At 41.9% G+C, this 23,605-nt stretch overlaps 1 protein-coding gene across 2 annotated transcripts in view; it reads right to left on the bottom strand.

The window, feature by feature from the left end:
• Positions 1 to 4,401: 4,401 nt before the first annotated feature.
• Positions 4,402 to 23,605, bottom strand: part of RSPO3 (R-spondin 3) — an 89,154-nt gene continuing 69,950 nt past the window's right edge. Inside the window, exon 5 of one of the 2 annotated variants that reach the window (XM_073335190.1) lies at positions 4,402 to 4,582. In XM_073335190.1, coding sequence (XP_073191291.1) covers positions 4,548 to 4,582 — 35 coding nt within the window. In that variant the 3' untranslated portion in view covers positions 4,402 to 4,547. Of the gene's footprint in view, positions 4,583 to 5,203; positions 5,609 to 23,605 lie in introns of those variants that run through there. The other variant, XM_073335189.1, reaches the window with a different exon arrangement.

Below are 23,605 nucleotides of genomic sequence, written 5' to 3'. Positions count from 1 at the left end.
GTGTTTTGTGCTCCCTCTGGTGGCTCAATAGAAGCTGTTACCTGATAACCATTGATGCTGTGTCTGATTGAATATACTTCAGCACACAGATATGTTTTTAGATGGTTTGACATAGTGCTGTGGTGCACATCATATCCCCCAAACTAAACGGTGTTGTCATGGATCAATCCTTTGGTGAATAACCACCAAGAGGAACATAGGTGAAGCAGAAAACAGCGTTGTTGATCCAATGGCTAGCTTTCCACAGAGTCAGTAATGAACCCCAGCAAAGCAACAGGAAGTACTCTACTACTGGTGATGTCTTTCAGATCAGAAATAAAACCGAAGCCCTGACTACAAGTTGCCATTTCAAATCCCATGGGATTTTTTATACAAGGAGACAATTTTGGCAGCCCCAAGCATTCAAAAATCATGAGCCAGGGCCTTCCAGAATCAAAATATTAGCTTAAAAATTATGCAGTTAAAAAAACTGTAGAGTTTTTTATTTGCAGCATGAATTTTGAGACTTCAGGGTTTACCTGAATCAACTTTCGATGACTATGACTAAACCCTTTTAAAATATTAAATCTGAGATTCTCATATAAACGCATGAATCTGGGAGCTTGGGATTTAAGAAAAGCATCAAATATTGTGAGACTCATGATAAAATTGAGAGAGCTAGCAACACTGAGAAGGGGAGCGAAATGTGATGCCAATGGCAAATTCTAAGTTGGATGCCAAAGATTAATTTTGCCTGCCTAGATTTTTCATAACATTTAAATTGCTTATTATTTTCTTCTTCACTTCCTGACCTAAACTAGTGCTGTTTTGCATCATTACACAGAGACAAGAGGCGGATGAAATGATTGATGAATAGATTTGAAGACAAGAGGAGATCGTTATGATCATCTAATCCTATTATCTGCCTAACTGAGGCCATATATTTCCACCAAGTGGCTTCTGCATCAAGCCCATAATACCTGGTTGAGCCTATCTTTTAGAACAACATCCACTCTTCATTTAAAGATCGTGAATCCACCACACCACAGTGTTGCTATCTTACTCTCACAGGTGCTGTCAGGTTTGTGAGAAGCTGAATTTCAGGTGTTCATGGTGAGCCTTCTTATCCCCTGTCGAGGTCCCAATACCTATCACAGTTTTTGTGCTCACCAGAACATAAAGACTGTGCATGCTACCAACACTAGCCATTGCAAAGTGGGTGTGGAGGAAGTGAGGTCATATCCTTGACCTCTTTCCATGCCCAACAGCAAATCAGGCTAACCACAGAGGGGAGCACATGTTGTGTTCAGCCCTCAGGTGAAATTGTAAATTATATAATTATTTCTTAAGCAAAAACTGGTAAGTAAAGGAATTTTTACTACAAGGCTTCTGAGAAGCCAATGCCAAAAAATGGCATGTTAAAAAAAATGAAAAGCTATATAAAGAGAGAAGCATTTGACTGTGGGGTTTTTTTGTGTTGGTTTTTTTTTTTTTTTTTGAAAAGTGCAATGCTCTCTCAAAGACCTCTTTATCTGAATACTTTGCACTGTCTGTTGCCATTTAACATGCAGAGAATGTGTACTTTTCCAAATGAATATTGAAATTCCACATTACTCTCCGCTGTATTTCAAAATGTGGCAGTAATTGAACACCCCACGATTGGTATGAGTTAGCTGAGCGATTATGACTCCAACTCTGTGTATTAAATTATAGATACATTGCATGGTGCTAGTCAAGTTATTTTTATTAAGTAACATTTCAGTAAAAGTTGGTAACCAGGCACACTAAGTAGGTTGTATAGGCCTGAAAGCATGATTCCCATAATTCCGCACCAATGACTTGTTTTATGCTTGTAATCAGAAACCAAAGCTTTCTATATTGAAAAATATCTGATACATCTTTAATCACATCTTGGATACAATGAAGATATTGTGCACTATAACCTCCTACTGAGGTAACTGAAGTTCAGTGCTAAGTTCATAGTACACCCACATTTTCTAGTGTATGAAATTGCTCCTAGGGTTCCTTAGCACACATAAGAAAATTGCAAAGAATACTCTCTCATCCCTTGAACAAGTGTTTCTTCACTGAATAAAATCTCTAGCATTTTTTAAAGCCACATAGTATTCAATATCTTAATTTAAGGTGACCCCTTAACAATGAACTATGGCAGGGGTCAGCAACCTTTGGCATGCCGCCCATCAGGGTAATCTGCTGGCAGGCCGCGAGACATTTTGTTTACGTTGACCATCCACAGGCATGGCCCCCAACAGCTCTCAGTGGCTGTGGTTCGCCGTTCCTGGCCAATGGGAGCTGAGGGAAGTGGTGCGGGCCGCAGGAACTTGCTGGCCGACGCTTCCCGCAACTCCCATTGGCCAGGAATGGCAAACCACGGCCACTGGGAGCTGCGGGGAGCCATGCCTGCGGATGTCAATGTAAACAAAATGTCTCATGACCCGCCAGCGGATTACCCTGATGGGCTGCATGCTGAAGGTTGCTGACCCCTAAACTATGGTCTTGGCTTATGGGGCCCACCTGACTTTTTTTAACTCTTTCTTTTAAAATGGCGTTCTTTTCTTAATTGCTTAATTGTCAGCACATAAGTCTCCAGAGAACATGGCTTACTTGGTAATTTCCCTCTTTAAACAAAACAAAACATTGATTCTTCTGTTGAGTAGAATTTCTAATAGGAGGAAATTCTAATAGGAGGAATGTCTCTTTCCATCTAAGCAGCAAATGTAACATGTCTAGCAAATGCATTAGACACAGCAAATGTTTAGCAAAGCATTAGACACAGCAACTGTAAAATTAGTGAGAGAGAGAATGAGAACAAACCACACATGATAGATGTTGGTCATGACGTTTAATGCACTCCTGGAAGGAGTTCAGATACAATGGTGATGAGCATGGTATAAAACCCCACAAAGTAGAATATTAGCTTGGGTGAAAATTATCTGAAGGGCTGTGAATGAAACATACTGTAAAGGGGATGTGTCAAGACAGGGGGAGGTGCTAGGTATGGAGTCACAACGAATGATAAGTGGCTCAGCCTTAGTTAACATTGTCATTAGTATTTTGGAAGAAAGGCTAAACCACATGTTTATTCCAGTCACCGTTATAGTAGGAAGCGAGCCAAATACCAATGGAGACCGAGAATAATACAGAGGGCCCTATGGTCAAATGTCAGAACAATTATGCTGCCTAACTAGTCAGGCTGTTATCTGGGGAGCTCCACAGTGAGTGGTGGGGGAAGGAATCCTCCCTCCCAAGCCCCAGAGCTCGCCTCTGTGTTTTGTGTGCTTCCCTTTCTAGGAGAGAATGGCTGGCAGAGACACATACATCCCACATGTGCTTTTCAAATCCTGACTCCCATTCTGCACTGGCTACGGAGGAATGGGCAGAATTTGGCACCCCCAGTGGTTAGAAATGTCTAACAGAAATGACAGGATTGGGCTGGATCTGAAAAATGGAAGCTAGCATACTTGGGGAATAATGTGAAATAGATATTTGATGAGAGGGAGACACTGAGACAGCAGTAGTACCAAGATAGCCCTTGGAATGTAAGTGAAGAGTAAGGTAAGTAGGGGCTGGACATCTGATACCCAATAGGCAACAATACCCAATAGGTTAACTTGTGCCTCGTTAGCCACTGCTCAAGGTAGGGGTTTAGGGAGGTCACTGCTCCAGTGGGATCTCTTGAGGCGTTGTACCTTACTCAGGCTGAATATCAGAGAACATTTCCTAACAAAGAACTCTATAATCTGTGTAATAATCTCCCAAATTAATGGCGGAAGTGCTAGCAGCTGGGACATTTGAAGAACTGGACAAAGCACGGGAGAATATTATTATTAAATATATGCATTGCATTAGCACCTACAGGCCCCAGTCAGGAATCACAGCCCCTTTGGGGTAGGGACTCTTCATGAATTAAAAGGGTGGTCTCTGCCCCAAAGGGTAAGCAAAATGTAGGAAAGCATCCTGCATTACCAAGGTCCTTATCCAAATGCCACTGAAATCTTTCTATTAACTTCAATGTGCTTTTGGGTTGGACTCTCAGGGCAAAATTTGGTTCCACTGAAATCAAGGAGAGTTCTGTCATTGACTTTGATGGGGTAAGGATTTCACTCATGTCCTATTAGGCATTTTCCATCTTTATGTTATTCTATAAAGATAAAATCCATCCATGAGCAGAGAGCCAGCACAAAGCCTACCCACCACTTAAGCATCACTGTAGCCTTCAAACTAGGGTGTAAGCAGGACACAAGTGGTGCATGGGCCTTTTCTGGCCTTCTGACAAGTGGTAAATTTCACTTTGGCTGTGCCAGAGGGAATAAGTGGGGCATATGTAGCATGATTTTCAAGCAAACAAAAATGGACCAAACTTTATCCACTCAATCCACAAATATATTTATTGTAGTGGCTTCTCTTTCACTAGATATACATTGTTAAAGATGTAGTATCCTTTTCTCTCCATGACGTTCATAAAGCTGATTATAAAGTAGTAGATTCTTCCAGTAAAAAAGAAGAAGAAAACCCCCACGACTGTGAAAGACACGTATTTCCGTGGTCTATTTTCTGTTCTTTATTAACTCAGCATTGTCTCCTACAAATACAATTTGTCAGTCACTGGAAGATTTGAAATGTAGATTTAAGTTACACATAGTTATAAAAAGCATAGAACAGCATGCACTGTACTACTGTTTAGACCAGAAAACATTGTGTTGTCCCATAGCCAAGAGTGCTATACGAGCAAAGCGCCACCACTTCTCCTTTAGGAACTTCAGTCTCTGAAGCTGCAGTTGCTTCCACTTCTTTTCCTTCTTTAACTTTCAACACCCTGCAGGTATTCCCCCTGGCATTTCTCACGAGTCTGGAACAAGTTCCGGGGAACCCCAGGGTAATTCAGTTCAGATCCACCACAGGGTGCAAAACCTTAGATTCCTACTGGCTCTTGAAAAAAGGTTTCCCTCCTGCCCCTCTCTGAATATTTATGTACAATATACAACGGGATACTTTGTCTTTGATTTAGACATCTCACTTGTCTCATACTTTGCTTAAACAATACCTTGAAAAATATTTTACAGAGGAAGCAGGTTTTCATCCAGATGTCATTCATTATATTGCTATATTTTATACCCTATTAATAAGTATATACAAAATTTCTTAATTGCCTTTTGCAGATGCATGGCAGCATATAATGTAACAGTTTTAAAGTATCCCTTTTTTAGATTTTTTTTTTTTTAATTCTTGGCTCATATCAGTCTTTTTAATAAACTATGATTGCCTGGAGAATATAGGAACTATTTGGAATGTTGTTTAAGGTTTAACAATAACTGATAGCATTGTCCATTTGTGGTTTGAATGGCTTGAGCATCTGTCATGGGGATCTGGTTGAGATAGCAGCATCATAAATCTAAAACAATCAGGTAAGGCCATTAGTGTACAGTGCTGATGGGTACTGGGTTCTGTTGTTTATCTTGGGCTTTTCTTTTCTTCGGCTGCATTTTGTTTTTGTTTTCCCGCTGTTCTCGGTTTTGTCTTCGGGATTCTCGGCCTTTGTTTTCCTGCCTTGTCTCCCTACTTTCTTCTTTGTTTGGCCTTTTCCCTTTCTCATCTCTATTTTTTTTCCCTGAAATAAAAATACATGGCACATTATAAGCAATACTCAGACCATCCCAGTCTTTGAATCTCGTCTGTTTGCCAACAGCCTGAAAAATTGCCCTTTGATTACAAGCTCATGATGCTGAGGGTTAAAACCAAACATTAACCCAGTTGTCTGGAGAGCAATCATAGGTATCCATCTGTGAATCAGGTCATCAGGTAAAGTCCTGACCTAGGGCGAGTTTCTCTACCCCCTGAGTTGAGCAAAGTGGCTGGAGTCTGGCCATAACCAGACAGCTGAAAATTCTTCTTGTGTGGGGGAAGTTCTTAGCTGGTACAAAGCCGGCATAGTGGGTTTCTATGCCAACTGCCCCACCAACAGAGGTCATTGTGAGCATGGCAGAGTGACCTGCACTCTCTCAATTCTCATTTGGTGTATGCTCCAGCTGACGCAAGATAAAGCACTCCCTAGGATGCTATAACTTATACCTGAGCCAGGAATCTGAGCAAATGTGGCTAGTAAATCATGGAGCTGTAACTGGCTCCCTGCTTACTCCCCATCTCTGTCCCAGAGCTCTGCTCAGCACAGGAGAATATCTGGGATCCACAGTCTTAAAATTCTCCCTCTCCTGCTGAGGATTTCCTTCCCTGCAGGGAGAACTCCCTTGAATAATATTGACTCCAGCACTGGTATGTGACCATAATAAGAGAAAATATTAACGTCTTAAGTGCTGAACCTTTTACCCATTGATACAAACCTGATGAATTCAATCACTTTACTTTATTTTCTTAAATATCTCTGAGGGTAGAATTCTGAGGCTTTTGCTACCATCAAGGCTCTCTTGAGTAAAGTTTCTGTTCACTTAAAGAATATTTAAAGATTGCTATTTCTGTGGATTATACATGCAAAGCATTTATTCTTCTATTTCTTAGGTTTACGTTAGAAACTGCTCCACATATGAAATACTGACAGTTACACTCGGCTTTACAAACAAACTTAAAGCTGAGTGGGTTTTTTGTATGTGAGAATTAGTCCATATACTGAACCCTATTAGTGAAATTTACCCATATGCAGAAGAATCCCAGGTATGCTTCAAAACAGTATTTTAACTGAGGTGTAAGTAGCATATGGGCCTTGTGCTAGCTCCCTACGCAAGGGATAATTTCACTGTTTGTGCAATATTGAGAAACACCTAGTTAACTGTTTTATGGCACCATGGCAAATATTGTATGCTGAAAACAACAATCACTGCTTATTACAGCAAAAAAATACTTTAGTCCAGGTCTCATAATTGTATATCATCAGAAATACTCTGGGTTTCCTGACATATGTATCTGGAAACAGAGTCAACCAAACCTGGTTCCTAGGTAATAGATCTCTGTGTTGTCTGCAATGGAGAGGGTGACCAATATAGGAAACCAAGTCAAGCCCAGACATGAAAATAATGGTGAGAGTCTCTGGTAACTTGTGGGGGATTGAAAGCCAGTTCAGGATGGAGGAAGGGAATAGTTTCAGTCTAAGGAAAGATGAGAGAACAAGGCTGGGGTGTCAGACTAAGGGAGGACGAGACACAACAGCATGAAGGGTTTCTTGGAGATTGGGGAGAGAGGCAAGGAGTAAGGCTAGAGAATGAAGGGGTGGGGGTATGTTGTAGCCCATGCTTGATGCATAGACTTTTAGTCAGGGGTATTTTTGGTAAAAGTCATGGAGAGGTCACAGGTAATAAACAAAAAATCATGGCCTGTGACCTGTCCATGACCTTTCCTATAAATACAATGACTAAATCTTATCTGGGTGGCCCTGGGACACCACTGCTCGGGGGGCTCCCAGGGGGTGCTGCTCTAGAAGCCCTCTGGGGTGTCACTGCTATGGGGAGGCCTGGGGCCAGCACCCACCAGCCACTGCTGAGGTGGGCCACACTGGCCACTGCTCGGGCAGTCCCCAGGGACAGCTGCCTGGGGCCACCCAAGTAGCGGCTGGTGCAGCTGGCTGCGGGGCTGCTACAGAAGTCATGGAGGTCGCGGAAAGTCACACAGCCTTACGCATAGTTTCCTGGCTTGTTTCCCAACCAGTCCATTTGTGACCAGTTCTAGCTGATAATAAATTCAGACGAAAGTTAGGGTATTTACACTTCCTAAGTTAAATATAGATGAATAACTGAGTCTCTCTTCTGTTACTTCAGAAACTTGAAATATTGCTTTGCTTTTAATCCAGAATTATTCCAATGATTATAGATGGCTAGACAAAACAAATAGACAACCCTGTTAGCAGCAGGTGCTCCCTGAATGGCAGATCAGCACACAGTGTGAAGGGCAGCAGAAATGAAATGACTACTTGTGGAATGTGCGCCCAGTTCTCAAAGAGAGAAGTCTGAAAGTGTTTGGTTATGTACCATTTCCATGTTGAATTCCTTTTTGGAGGTGAACATGCATCAAGCCCAGTTCTAACATTATATATCTATATATCAGTGACCATTTTGAATTCAGTTCCAAACCTCTGTGAAAACTATTGACCCCAAATGAAATATTATTTTAGTGGAAATCAACCAGACGTTCAATATTTGACATTGTTCACTTGGTGATGGTCCAATATTGTACAATGGTCCAAGGGTGATGGTCCAATATTGTGACCTCCTAACTGCAATGCTTTGGATACATTGGAAAGGCACTCCCTTCCCTCGTCTTCGGTCACTGATTGATTTGGAATTTTTTTAGCTGCTCATGGCAACTCACTGATCTAGCCCTGGGACTTTTTTTTTTTTTAAAAAGCAAACTGATGTAATTATTACTTAAGACAGGCAGAGATATTTTTGGAAAGAACTTGAAACTCAGTAATATTCCTGTTACCCAAGAATGAGGATTTGGTCTGAGAAGTGCTCTAAAGTAACAGCATGAATTTACTGTGCAACATATAGGTCTTGCAGAACACTGAATTAAACAAAAATCGAGGGGGGAAGGGGTGTGGCTGGCTCTGTAGGATGCACAAGAGGAGTAAGGGGCACATGGAGTGTCTTCCCTCTTGTGCTGCTGCGGAAGGGCTGGGCATAGTCGCAGTGGAGAGTTCTTGACTAGCTACCCTATGGGCTGGTCTACACTAGAACATTAGCTTGACCCAGCTGTGTTGCTCAGGAGTGTTAAAAAAGATCACATGCCTGGGAGCTGTAGTTAAACTGCCCTAAGCCCTAGTGTAGACAGTGCTAGGTTAAAGGAAGAATTCTTCCCTTGACCTAGCTATCTCCTCTCAAGGAGATGGATTTACTACAGCAGCTGTAGCGTTTCTAATGGAGACAGCACCTAAAGCTGGCTGGAGGTGGAGGGGAGTCTACTGGAAGGGTGGTGGAGCTGCTGCGTCAGCATGGACTCTGCAGGAGCACTATGACAAAAATCAGGCGGAGCCAGTCAGCTACACCTGGAGAGTCCTTCTGCAGCTCAGCCACTCCACTCACCCCTCCGGAGAGGGGAATCACTTAAAAGCTACAGTCCCACCGTGATGAGTTACACCAAAGCCAGTGTTGGCAGTGACTGAGAACAAACTGCACTGATGCCCCTTAGCACACTGCTGGGCCCAGCCTACCTGCACTTGGTGTAGGACCCAAGGTGAGGGAGAAGGTGGATCTAAGATAACTTCCTGCTCCCCAGTCATTGGCCTGACTAGGAGCTGCAGCGATTCCCAGCATAATATAAGAGTTGATCTAAATTAAGCTGGCTAGAGCAGTCCTTTAGGGACTAAGCCATCATTCCTGGGCAGAGAAATTTCAATGGAAACATAATACATCAGAATTCACAGTTCCATCAAAATCATAACACTTTGTGAAACGGAGTCAATTTCATTGGAATGTCATTTCAGAAGAAAATTTGAAAAAAAAAAGTTCCACCAATATCAAAGCAGTCTCTTTTGGCATATTTGGAATAAACTGTTTTGATTTTTGCTTTAAAATGACTTTCTTTTGAATGTCTTTGTTTATTTTGCATTATATTATATATTTTAAAATACAAAATCAAAAGTCAAAATCAAAACGAAATGATTTTGTCAAAACAAAAAACACTGAAATCAACCGAAACCAATTTTTTGGGGGGGAATTTTCATTGGTGGCGATTTTGAAGTTTTCAGGTTTCACTCCGATTCAGAACAGAGGCAAATTTGGAAATCCTTCACGAAATGGAATTTCCATCCTCCGCACAGCAAGAGATTTCTGGACTAGGACCCTTAAAACTTGTTTTGCATTGCAAATGGCTTCCTCTGCATAGTTCTGCACGTAAAGCTTTTAACACAGCCTACCACCAATGGCCACATATTGCCACCTTTTGCGAAGGAGCCTCTGCTCTAGAATGTTGCATTCTGCTGCTCTGGAAAAACAATTCAACCAAAAAGAGTAATCTTTGCAGTTTTTGTAAAGCAGGCACTAATCTTTCATCATGCAGTGCTGGTTCATTAGCTCCTTTAACTACTCTTTTTATAAACATGTATATAATGGTGTTACTTTGTTTCCATCCTCTCTGGGCTATAGATTCTTGTGGCAATTGAAGGTTAGGGGGAGAAGGGGAAAGTTACTCCTCCCTTAGTTTTCCACTAGGAACTGGGAGGAGTTTGAGTTGAATTCTACTGTGAATGCCTCTTGCTGCTTGTTGCCCTTCTCTTCAGTTCCCTAAACCTTTCCCTCCCCCCCTACCCAACCCCCCCCCACTTAGTCACATGGGCAGCAGCTGGGATTGATATTTGGAGACTTATTTAGTAAAATACAAGCTGATGCCTTTTGCTGCATTCTCACACTGACAAGGAACAAGAACAATAGCTTCTCTGTTCTGTCTGAACATCCTGTGACACTTTTGGTGAAAACAAGACTTTTATGCCAGAGGAAAAAAAATTCCTCCCCAGATATTATGTAGCGTACTATGCACTGTTGTCCAGCCCAGAAGTGGTGGCATTGCATTAAAGCTTTGTGTGTATAGCTGCAAAGTGCTTAAGGGATTCTATGAAATGAAAGGTGCTATATGAAATATATGGCATGCACAGCTTTCAGTATTATTGCTCTAAATATGGCACCTATTTGCATCTAAAGAAAAACAAAAGGCAAGGAAAAAAGAAAAGTTAATGTTGAATAATGATGTAAATTAAAATGAATAATAAAACCCATAAGAAAATGTTCAAATTCTGGTATGCAGGTTATTTCATTGTACAGAAACTCCCATGATGCATTAAGAAAGAGTGGCCTACAGGATAGGACATTACACTAGTAATCAGTAGAATTCAGTTCTTTTCCTGGCTCTCACCTAAACTTACTGTGGGGCTCTAGATGAATCATTTAACCTTTTTGTGCCTTTCTTTTCCTTTTTCTAAGATGGGGATAATAATGCTTACCATCTTTGTAAAGCACTTAAGATCCAGGGATAAGTAGTATTATACGTATACTAAATAATATTATCTCTTTAAGAAGTTACACTGGTTTTTGCAAGGAGATGGTGTAACATCTGACAGATTGATGGCTCTGGTAAGCTGAAATTTCCTGATAAATGGCATGCCTGTATCTGTCTATTAGCTCATTTTGCATGCGTAACTTAAATAGAAACTCTCCCTTTGAAAAAGTTTTCTCAGTTCTTTCAAAATTACATATACATGTTTGCATTTATATACAAATTGTGGAAGGAAGATAGAGTGAAATAAAAGGAGCATCCACCCTAAACTGCTAGGGCTCAAATGTGTGTGTGTGTGAGAATAATAATTTGCTGTTCCATAGAGTACTGCTTTGATTAATCAAGTAGTTGTATTACATTTTCTTTGGTGAACTACAAGTAAAATTCCACTGGGGGGCACTTTTGAGCTTTCCTTGGTCATTCTTTTGGCTGCTCAAAGGAAGAGTTTTTATGTTGTAAAAAGTGGAATTTACATTGTAAAAAGGAGAATAACCCTGTTCCTCCTAGAGGGGGGTCCCTCCAGGCCAGGGTTGAAACAAGTAGGCATGGTAGTATAGAGGAAGCTTCTTTGCCTAAACTATACCTGCTCTTGGATTAAATTGAGGACTTTAGTTTCAAATGCTTCCAATCCAGAACCCTTCCCCAGCATTATATTCACTATTCTATTTCCTTTTCTATTTAGTACTGTATGTATATTGGGACAGTTTTATAACTCCAGTAAGAGGATCTGAGCGGTGGTGTATTGTGCTGGGACATACTGATATCACCACTTCCCAGCTAGTTGCAGCATTCTGCTGTAGCAAGTTGGCCTGAACACAACATAGCTTGGTATGTCTTATTGGTTAATAAATCCATGTGATGAAAACAAGGAGAATAAATCATTGTAACTAGAGCTGGTTGAAAATTTTCTAAAAACAACATTTTTCCATCTGAAAATGCCAGTTCATCAACATCTTCAAAAGTTCTGCAGAGTAGCTATTCTGGAAAAAAAGGAGTTTTAGTCCAGAATAGTTTATTCCAGAATAGCTGCTCTGATCCATTTCCCCATGTAGACTATTATTACTACTAATAAATGACTTTGTATAGTGAAGTAAGTCAGTCTACAAATAAGCTACCAATTTGAGAAGTACTTCAGATTGAATTCTGATGGTGAAATTGAGCGTACACTATGTATCTGCTTACACAACAGATCTTACTGTTTGAAGGCACTGTGTTTTTGTAAATCTAATTTGTGATCCATGTTTTAAGAAATCCCTAAACATATATTTATATAATCCACATCTGAAAACATCTTTAAATATGTAGCCCATAATAGATTGTTCCAGAGAAGCATTTACATTATTCCATCCACTGTTGTGCTTTCAGGTGGTAAATATTTTCATTTCCTGAGGGGGAAGTGAATGGGACTGGTATTTTAAATACCATTTAACAAAATGCCCCACACCAAAAACATCAAGCCTGACACAAGCAAACTAAGCAATTCAGGTTCCAAAGATGGAAACTTGACTATCTTCTATTCCTGTCCTGTTGTACTCACCTGTAATTACGACAGGCGACTCAGAGCACTTGCCTGTTTACGTCTTACTTAAAGTATGGGCTGAAATACCTAAACACAACAGGAAGCATTAGGGATAGAATTTCATCCTTTGAACTGCCTTGCTGTGGTGGCTGCGTCACAGATCTAGGTGTCCACTACCAGGGTTATTCCTCTGTAAGGGTATTGAAACTCCAGGGGCTGCACCCCCAGCTGGAGGACCTGGACCTATGAATTTCAACTGAGTTTTCATGGAATTCTTCTATGTTAGGGATAAAGTTCTCTCTCTCAATGAAGAGGCTTGGATACTATCCTCTAAGCCTGAAGATTCCCTGCAACCTGTTTAAACCTGTGGGGGATTCATCACAGGTAAGGACATCTGAGCACAGACATTACTTCTGCACTGCTGCCCCATCTCCTCCTCCCAGCTCCCTGTAGGACTTGGTCTGTAGAGTTCCTGCAAGAACTGCTGCTAGGAGCTCCTTGACTGTGGCTGCCCCTGAAGACCTCCTCAAGGGGTATTCCATGTCACAGAGGGGGAATTCATGCAAAATACAGCAAAGCACTGTTCAATAGATAACTGAAGCACATGGGTAACTTTAAGCAAGCGAATAAATAACCTCATTTACTTCAGTGGGACTGCTCGTGGGCGTAAAGTTACACACATATCTAGGTAATTGGTTGGATCAGAGTAGAACTATTTCAAGGTGCTGTTGTTTGATATCTCCAAAGTTACCGGATAGTATGAGTGCAGGAATTAATTTTGTGTAACATTTGCCAATTAATCATCCGATAGCACAAACCATTCTTTTATGCTTGTCCATGAGCAGAGTTGTTAAACTTGTAACTCTGTCTTAATTTATGTAGAATCCTTTTACCTTCATAGAAGGAGTTAAAAAATTAATCATGGGAAAACATCATAAGGATAGGCGAAAGAATGTGTGCTGTGAATTCAATCAGGAATTCCCAGGGGAGAAAGTTGAGACTGGAAGAGCCAACCTCTCAAAAATCTTTGCTGCCAACTATTGCTTGTTCCTGGGTCAGTGTCCAGTCACCTACAGTCCATTAATGCAATATTATGTAAATTCCTAGGTCCCTTCTCATTTCCAAGAAGCATGACCCATTTTCTGTAACAGTGAAACTATAAATTATATGCCCATTGAAATTCACAAATGTCTGCCAAAAAAAACAATATTAAGGACTCCTGTCCCAATGATCCTATGCAATCCAAAAGAGATAATCCTTTCATTCACAAACCATTAACAAATGACTCATTTATTCAGAGCCTTCAAAATTTAAACAGCTCAACTTTCTCTTCAGTGATCATTTTATTCTAAGTTATAGGTTATTCCTTGTCAAATAATGGGACTGTTAATTCACCACATTCATAACTATTGATTATTGCAGGTTCTTCCCAGATTGCCTACACAGAAGTTTCTTGTTCATTGTTGGATTGATGTGATTTGTGACAGAGCTATATGCTCTCAATAAGGCCTTTACATAAAAACCAAATAAGTCTACTTATTAATATAATCCAACAAAAAAAGTAATAAAGCAATTGCTCTTGAGATAGTTAGCATAATATACTCATACAAGATTAATGAGAAAGCAAAGATAGAAACAACAGTCAGTGGAGCACCTCTGAAGGCCATGAATCAGTTGACATCATTTCAGGAGCCCAAGGTACCCCAAATTTAGGGAACTAAATCGGATGTTTTATACCCCCTCCTTTATGTAATTATTCAGATACATAACCATATGAGCCCATGTTCCGTGACCATTTTTGTCAGGTTTGTACCTGCCCATTATCCATAAGTGACATTCCAGATATCCATAATCATGCTTCCAATCACTAATCTAAGCGTTTGCATCCATCACCTTCTTAATACATCCTGTATGACAACAAGGTCTAACTGCCTAGTTACAATATTGCAAAAGGTCCTGCCCCCAACTGACCCCCTATTTCAAGATAACCTTTTGCAAGCTTGAGATGTACCTGTGCAGTCACTTGCTTGTTACACAGAATGAGAAGGCACACTTCATATACTAGGGATAAGCCCTTGGGCCTTGCTTGGTTCACTTAAAATAAATCCTTAGCGTGAGCATATCACATTAGGCCTCAAACTAATAAAACAGGTCTTTGTCATAGCAATGCCTAACAACACAATTAGTTGTGTTTGCCTGCTTGCCCCCAGCTAGGGTGAGCCAGTATGAAAAATTGGGATACTTTTTTTCAGGGGGGGGAGGGCATAGTTGCGTATATAAAACAAAGTCCCTAATATCGAGACAGTCCCTATAATATTGGGACATCTGGCCACCCTACCCCCAGCATGTTTCAAGCAATTCAAACCTATCAATATTATGTCCCTATAGTGTGACATTACCAAAGGTGTGACAGGGTCAACCTAACCATTAGGAATGTTGATGGGCAGAGAACACATGAATGTCACAGTTTATGAATTACCCACATAGTAAATGGTTCATAGTAAATGGTTGTGTGTTTCTCACACTTATTTAAATTGCTCTTAAAGCCGCACTTATTGCTGAAGTGGCTCTTGGGCAAAAATTTTAAAGTGCCTAATTGACTTAGGAGCCTAAGTCACGCTGACTTTCAATGAGACTTAGGCTCCTAAGTTACTTAAGCAATTGTGAAAGTGGGACTTAGGCTCCTAAGTCACTTATGTGCCTTTGAATATTTTGCCCCTTGTCTTCTTCTCAAGCTTTTGGGCTAAATCATCCCTTCGACTTCATGGCCATGCAGGAATGTTGGAGGGAATAAGGACATTGGGACTGAGCAGACAGGAATCATCAGACACTGCACACCAACTACTCACTACCCCAAGCAGGTGGGTAGGAAGGGGAGGAGAGTGGGGGGGAACCTTGGCTTAGCTGAGCCATTGCATGGGGTGTCAATTTGCTGCGGCCATAAGCAAGCAGCAAGTTACTATAGTGCTCGAGTGACCGGGATGCAGGGAGGCAATTGTGTTTTTCTCAGGCATAATTCCTTCCCTGTGCTGCTTGTGGGCTGGCGTAGCTATACACCCTCTTTATGGACAGGGCTCACTGCAAAGTCACAATCTAATCCTAAAATCATACGCTCTTTGGAGTAGACTGTCTGGATATTTCCGTCTTGTGAAGTCGCACACACACACTGTCAGAATTTTAAAAATAATAAATAGTACCTTCTTGTCAAGTACTCAATTAGTGGTGGCAGATTTCTATGTCTATTTGTGTTTTCCTCTAGTTACATTTTATTGCCATATGTTGATCTGCACACTAGAGCATTCGGGGGCCTATATTATTTTGCATGTGTATGCTGAGACAAGTGAATGTGTTAGCCCCCCTTTTCTGGCTCATGACTTAATGGTATGACGACAATAGCAATTTTATATTTACATAAAAGGTGGCATAAATTAGACATAAATTCATTTAGGGTGGATCCACTGCATAGCCGTTTTTAAGCCTAATGGAATTATATGAAAACACGACTTTTTTTTAAAAAATGGAGATATGTGTTATTGGCACAAAAGCCCACACCCTACTGTGGTTTCAAAGTATTAGCAGGAATCTGTAATAGCTGATTCTATTGTTTCAGGCAAGAATAATCCAAGCCTCCCATTAGCCTTGCTTGAGGTCATGGATATTGCCCTTTCCAGAGACTTAGTTCAGCGGGTGCAGGCATTTGAGCAAACCAGAAATGAAAATGTGATGCTGCATTATGTCAGAACTGCATGTTTAGTCTGCCTTTCTAGAAATAATCAGGAAAAGTTATACATGATAAGAGACAGATGCTACTGCCTCGGCAGATATTTGAACTCTTTCTAGTACAATACTAAAAAGGAGAAACAACCAAAGAAACTTTTGTTCATTTAGATTTATCAAATTTGTAATCAAATAATTAAGTGAGGGATGAACAGTGGCAGCTCTTTAAAAAAAACTTTTGACTTAAAATAATTGCAATAAACCAGTGTGTAAATTCTTGGAATACCCATACAGCCAAAAATTTCCAATGAATCTGTAAACATGGAGTGCTGTAGCATCAACTGTATGCTATTTCCCTAATTGACTATGGGCCTGGCATGGGTATGTGTCAAGTACCGTTAGTTGGTGGAGGACCTGATCTTGAAGGCAGATCGCTAATGCAGACCCTTAAGCTTGTTCCAGTCCCAGAGAAGTCATCAGATCCTGTTGCATGAGTGGGGGCTTAATTTAGGACTGATGGTATATATGCTTGCGATGGTTAAACTTTGATAGAATTTGTATCTCAGATCCTCAGGTGTGCCAGAGTTGGTGCAAAGGCGGGGGGGGGGGGGGGGGAAGGTGGCTTTCCACCAACTTTCTGCTCCTAGTGCAAACTCAGAGCAGTTTAAAGTCTGTTCTACATTGTACCTGTTTGTAATGGCCCTTTGAGGCTGCTACAAAGGGGGGGCGGAAGGACACTCCAGAATGAAAAACACTCCAGCCACCCCTCTTTCTGTTCCCAACATGCCCCCTACACCAAGGGGACTGGGAATGCATAGTGTGGAGCTGGCTACACTGGCTTTATGACACTTGGAGATTTTGGGCTCATCTACACTGGGAAATAGCCTCAGCATCACTACATTGCTTGGAGTGTGAAAAATCCACACCCCAAGCAATATAGGTAAGCTGACCTAACCCTGGTATAGACAGCACTAGGTCAACAGAAGAATTCTTCTGTCAACTAGGTACCGCCTCCTGGGGAGGTGGATTACCTACACTGATGGGAGAACGCCTCGTGTCCACAGAGGTAGTGTCTACACTGAAATGCTACAACGGCACAACTTCTGCCACAGCAGCGTTTCAAGTGTTCGCAAGCCCTTTGTGCCATTTTCCTTATCCAAAGGGGAACCTCTGTTGCTCACGTTAGAGTGCCACAGAGCAGATTGATCAGGATAAGTCTTTGGCTGTCTCGTTGTGGGTCAGTCGTTTGGTCTTCTAAGCTAATTTGTTTCCTCTCTCACATCAAATGTAGCACATGCTGATAGGTGGCTGGCTGACTTCCAGTATACCAATACAATCTGACTGATTTATCACTAGTCACCCAGTCTTCAATGCCTAATAGATTCTGGGAAAACCGTCCTCTGATGGACACCTTCATTAAAATATCAGTTCAAGACTCACCTGGCTTTTGTTAAATAGTAGACTATTTAAACCCACAAGGAGCCAAATGCTGCCCTCTGTTACACTTGTGCAAACCCAATGAAGTCACTGGTGTAAACACATGAGGAATTTTCCCGGTGGCTCTTTTCAGAAATGGGTTGAAGTGGGACAGTTTCTCTCTCTCCCTTCTCCACCAAAATGAGTAAAATATTAGACTTGGCTGGAAACAGGCATTTCTGTTCTGAGGGAGATTCTGAAATAAAACAAAAGCATTCCAAAATGGAATGAAAGTTGAAATTTCCCCTGGAACAGGAATTCTGAGATTTCATTTAAAAAGTCAAAGCAGCATTTCTACATTTTCCAAAATATTTATGAGGCTCTCTAAGCTGTCTGGAGCCCCAGCAACCCACCAAGCAGTGAGCCGAGCAGCACAGGGAACCTGGGAGCCAGGGAGCCAGGGAGCCAGAGCTCCCAGACTGCTGAGCAGCCAGGAGCCTGGAATTGCTGGATCCTTGACAGTCCACCTGGCAGGCTGGGACTTTGGGAGTCCTAGCTGATGAGGAGCTGTGGCTGGGGTTCCCAGACTCTTGGCTCCCCGTCTGCTCACCAGGCCGGCTGCCGAGAAACCAGGGGAGCTGGCAGGAAACCAGGTAGGCTTCTGATGGAAACTTACCTGGCAAGAAGGTTTAGAAATTTGCCTGGATTCTGCTGGAATTTAATCAAAATCAACACATTCCTGTGGAATGTTTCGATTTTGATTAATTGGTATTTTCCAGTGGAAAACTGCACCCTGGAGAAATTTCTAACCAGCTCTATAAAATAGAGAGACTAACATTTTAACAGTAAGGGTCATACACCATATTTTTTTTCTTGTCTTTGGGCAGATTTTCTGCCTTCCCTGAAACCTGGATTGACTTTTTTGAAGCCAGGGGTTTTTGTCTATGCCCTCAAAAAGGTGATATTTCTTATGTAATAAGTAGCTTTTGTCTTTCTTTTCTGAAGTCTCTAGATCGCTAGTTTTCTCTTTTCTCTTCTTCTCCTTTTTAGCTCTGCCCTCGTCTTCTTGCCGCATTCTACTCTACTTCCCCTTTCTGCTACTATCTCTCCTTTCATACTATCCTCTTTTACACATTTACTCCTCTTTTCTTCTCCCAAATGTTACTTCCTGCATTCAACATTAGTAGAAATTCTACGGTCAAAATTCTTCATAGACTTATGGTGTAAAATTTTCAAAAACACCTAAAAGATTTACAAGCCTAAGTGTTAGAGTCATTTTACCCACCCCCTTCTAATGGAACAGTATGCCATGCTATCCTGACAGATATTATTCATGAAACTTTGGATCTGGATTTTTTGCACTCGGATGGAAGTCTGCAACCTAAAATGAACCGAAGATACTAAGTGAATTTCCTAAATGTAGGGTTTATCCAGGATTTTTCAAGTTTATTCCAAGCAGTGGGTCTAAAGCTGTTTGTAATAATAACATTTGTGCACTGAAATTAACAGCAAGCTTTTATGAACAGACCATAGTGGAATGTAAAGAATGAATACTTTCATTAATCCAAATAATAACATAAAAATCCAGTCCAGTTTATTTAATATTGTACTGGACATTTAACACCATGTCCCTTAGACCCGTTCTGAGCAGGCTGAGCTGAAACACGTCTGGTGGCCTATCATCACCAGCACTGCTACCAGTGGATGGTAGAATGGTGTGGATGGTAGTGCAAAGGTAGGAGATTCCCTCCAAAGTCTAGTATAGGTCAGGCCCACGGGTTTGTCCACTACCTAGTAGTAGGGCACCGTGATTCTGAGTGAGGCTTCAGGGTATTAGTGCAATACAAATGAAGTATTGTTATTATTTTATGTCCTTATCCTTAGAAGCACAACAAAGGAGTATACAGGGTAAGAAATGGGAGAATGTTCACAGCACCATAAGAATGGCCATACTGGATCAGACCCTCGTACAGCTTGCCCATTAAATGGCTTATACCGGAGCTTCAGGGAGAGTGTACAGAACAGGGTAGTTGGAGTGATCCACCCATCTTCCACTTCTGACTTCTGGTAGTCAGAGGTATAGGGTTGCCCTGAGCACGAGATTGCATCCCTGACTATTAGCCAAGATGGATCTATCCTCCATGAACTTATCCAGTCCTTTTTTGAACCCAGTAATATTTTTGGTCACCACAACATCCCAAGGCAATCAGTTCCACAAATTAGTTGTGCATTGTATGCGTTCCCTTTTATTGTATTAAGCCTGCTACCTATTAATTTCATTGGGTCACCCATGTTTTAGTACTGCTGAATACAGGAGTTGAATTCTTCTTGCAACCCATGTACACCAGTCCAAAAACTGTTACCTGAACCAGTTTAAAACCAAGCCAAGCTAACTCAATTTTAAGCAAAGTTTGCTCACTGTCCATCTATAAACAAAAGCATTTTCAATCCAGGTTTGAAACTGCTATGTGTAGCCCATAGGGCTATCTTGGCTTTATTATATTCACTGTTTTACATTATATTCAGCGGTAATGCAAGGAACCTACAGGCCTGTATCCTGTAAGACATTAGTTTCAGCAAGTTAGCGTAAGGTAGAGGCCTATGAACTTTGAACAGATAAATGGCCCAATGGGAAACCCCAAGTACTGGGAAGCTAAAAACAGAGCGTTTAAGGGGAATTTCTGATCACAAGAACAACCAACCACAAGAGTGTCCAAGAGTCCAGCCATAAAAATGTCATAACAATAAATTGAAGTACAAAACAGCTACATCTGCAGATATCTAACCACAAGAGGGCATGGCAACGAATTGACATATATGATAATAAGTTGAAATCATTGATATACTAACCTATAGGAGAAGGACACTGCAACATTAATAAGGTGAAGATATACAAATAGGGAAAAGGAAAAATACCCCTACTGAATATGCATTAAACATAGTGATGTCATTGCATCACATATAAAAGCTGCATTCCAGCCTAGGGGAAGTAGGAGAAGGAGATGTAGTCCTTGGGAGGTGCCAGAATGATGGCCACTGGTGATGAGGGGGAAGGTGATGGTGATGAGGAAGATGATGGCTAGCGTATCAAGTTGTTCTGCAAGGAATGGTGTAGGTATATGGATGTGCAGACCTACATTCTGTAGTATCTCTATCTACCTAACTGAGTTGAGGTATTTGTGACTGTGCTAAATGTATTAATAAACTATTTGTAAATATAGAAGAGTTCCTGTAGTGTGAGTGTTGCTACTGTGCACATCGGGGTTCCCAACTATATAATAATTTGAATAATAGTGGGCCTGATCTTGGGACAAGAACCTGTCAACCCTGGGGATTCTTAAGTAATCAATATAATATATATGTAATCTATAGACTTTGTTTCCCATCCCACTATTAAATGGGCCTTAGGCCTAGTAAAAAAGAGAAACCACTGACAATTCCCCCACATCTGAGTGTATTAGCCTGTTACCTGGTATCTTTGTTGCTACACAGTGTACTGCACTGCCTGATCAGTTTGTGTGGCCTCAAAGTCACAAATACACACCCTGTTGTTACCCTTTCGCCACTTGTGCATTTAGTCTTTCCTTACAAAGCTTACAGCAAAAGGAGGTGTCCCCACAGCCTTCACTCCTCAGCCCAAGCTCACCCTCTGAGCTTCTCCCCTGCTTCCTGTTCCTCCCACTTATATCCTCCCAGTACTGAGCTAATTGCCCCAATAGCTCAGCAATCATCACCCCAGGGTCAGTAATCCCCAACAGCAATTGATTAATTGGCATCAATAAAGCCTGCATTCTTCCCAATGCTACAGGAGTCTCAGCTACTGCTCAGGAACTCAAAGCGCTACTAATAGTGCCCTGTCACACACCTCCTCCTCCCCTTATTGTACCTGTGGTTTTTTCTTGCCTCTGAAAGAGGTCTTCTTTGCTGTCAGTACCCTGCCCTCGTTACAGAGTTGGGATTCTACTGGAGGTTCTTGTGCCTTTTGGGGTTGGCATTCCATGGACCATTGGTGAGGGACTCCCAGATTCCACCCAAAAAAGGTACACCTAGAAGGTGGAGGTTTCTCCACATCTCCATCTCAGCCCATTGGTCATCACACCAATCATATTCCACAGGTCTTTCCTCCGGCTTATCTCTACCCTTGTGAATTGTCTCTACCCTCAGCTCCCAGACTGCTGCGCTGGGCATCACAAAATGCGGAAGAGATGGCCAGCCCTCTGTGGAGATAGAGGCGGTTAGGGACTATTTAGAAAAGCTGGACGTGCACAAGTCCATGGGGCCGGACGAGTTGCATCCGAGAGTGCTGAAGGAATTGGCGGCTGTGATTGCAGAGCCACTGGCCATTATCTTTGAAAACTCGTGGCGAACCGGGGAAGTCCTGGATGACTGGAAAAAGGCTAATGTAGTGCCAATCTTTAAAAAAGGGAAGAAGGAAGATCCTGGGAACTACAGGCCAGTCAGCCTCACCTCAGTCCCTGGAAAAATCATGGAGCAGGTCCTCAAAGAATCAATCCTGAAGCACTTGCATGAGAGGAAAGTGATCAGGAACAGCCAGCATGGATTCACCAAGGGAAGGTCATGCCTGACTAATCTAATCGCCTTTTATGATGAGATTACTGGTTCTGTGGATGAAGGGAAAGCAGTGGATGTATTGTTTCTTGACTTTAGCAAAGCTTTTGACACGGTCTCCCATAGTATTCTTGTCAGCAAGTTAAGGAAGTATGGGCTGGATGAATGCACTATAAGGTGGGTAGAAAGCTGGCTAAATTGTCGGGCTCAACGGGTAGTGATCAATGGCTCCATGTCTAGTTGGCAGCCGGTATCAAGTGGAGTGCCCCAAGGGTCGGTCCTGGGGCCGGTTTTATTCAATATCTTCATAAATGATCTGGAGGATGGTGTGGATTGCACTCTCAGCAAATTTGCGGATGATACTAAACTGGGAGGAGTGGTAGATACGCTGGAGGGGAGGGATAGGATACAGAAGGACCTAGACCAATTGGAAGATTGGGCCAAAAGGAATCTGATGAGGTTCAATAAGGATAAGTGCAGGGTCCTGCACTTAGGACGGAAGAACCCAATGCACAGCTACAGACTAGGGACCGAATGGCTAGGCAGCAGTTCTGCAGAAAAGGACCTAGGGGTGACAGTGGACGAGAAGCTGGATATGAGTCAGCAGTGTGCCCTTGTTGCCAAGAAGGCCAATGGCATTTTGGGATGTATAAGTAGGGGCATAGCGAGCAGATCGAGGGACGTGATCGTTCCCCTCTATTCGACATTGGTGAGGCCTCATCTGGAGTACTGTGTCCAGTTTTGGGCCCCACACTTCAAGAAGGATGTGGATAAATTGGAGAGAGTCCAGCAAAGGGCAACAAAAATGATTAGGGGACTGGAACACATGAGTTATGAGGAGAGGCTGAGGGAGCTGGGATTGTTTAGCCTGCAGAAGAGAAGAATGAGGGGGGATTTGATAGCTGCTTTCAACTACCTGAAAGGGGGTTCCAAAGAGGATGGCTCTAGACTGTTCTCAATGGTAGCAGATGACAGAACGAGGAGTAATGGTCTCAAGTTGCAGTGGGGGAGGTTTAGATTGGATATTAGGAAAAACTTTTTCACTAAGAGGGTGGTGAAACACTGGAATGCGTTACCTAGGGAGGTGGTAGAATCTTCTTCCTTAGAGGTTTTTAAGGTCAGGCTTGACAAAGCCCTGGCTGGGATGATTTAACTGGGAATTGGTCCTGCTTTGAGCAGGGGGTTGGACTAGATGACCTTCTGGGGTCCCTTCCAACCCTGATATTCTATGATTCTATGAATTGTCCCTCTAGAGCCACTGTTTAGGGATTCCTCTCTTTCCCTGACTTATCTTGCCCCTGGTTCAGGACTGTTGGGGCAGGTTCACTCACCAAGGCTTCTTTGTCAGGACCCCTCTCCCATTCTGACTTGTTTTTGATCCTATGCCTTGTC

This window comes from Lepidochelys kempii, chromosome 3 (genome assembly GCF_965140265.1).
Source record: "Lepidochelys kempii isolate rLepKem1 chromosome 3, rLepKem1.hap2, whole genome shotgun sequence".
Taxonomy (NCBI): Eukaryota; Metazoa; Chordata; order Testudines; family Cheloniidae; genus Lepidochelys; species Lepidochelys kempii.
This window is presented reverse-complemented; position numbering and strand designations above follow the sequence as displayed.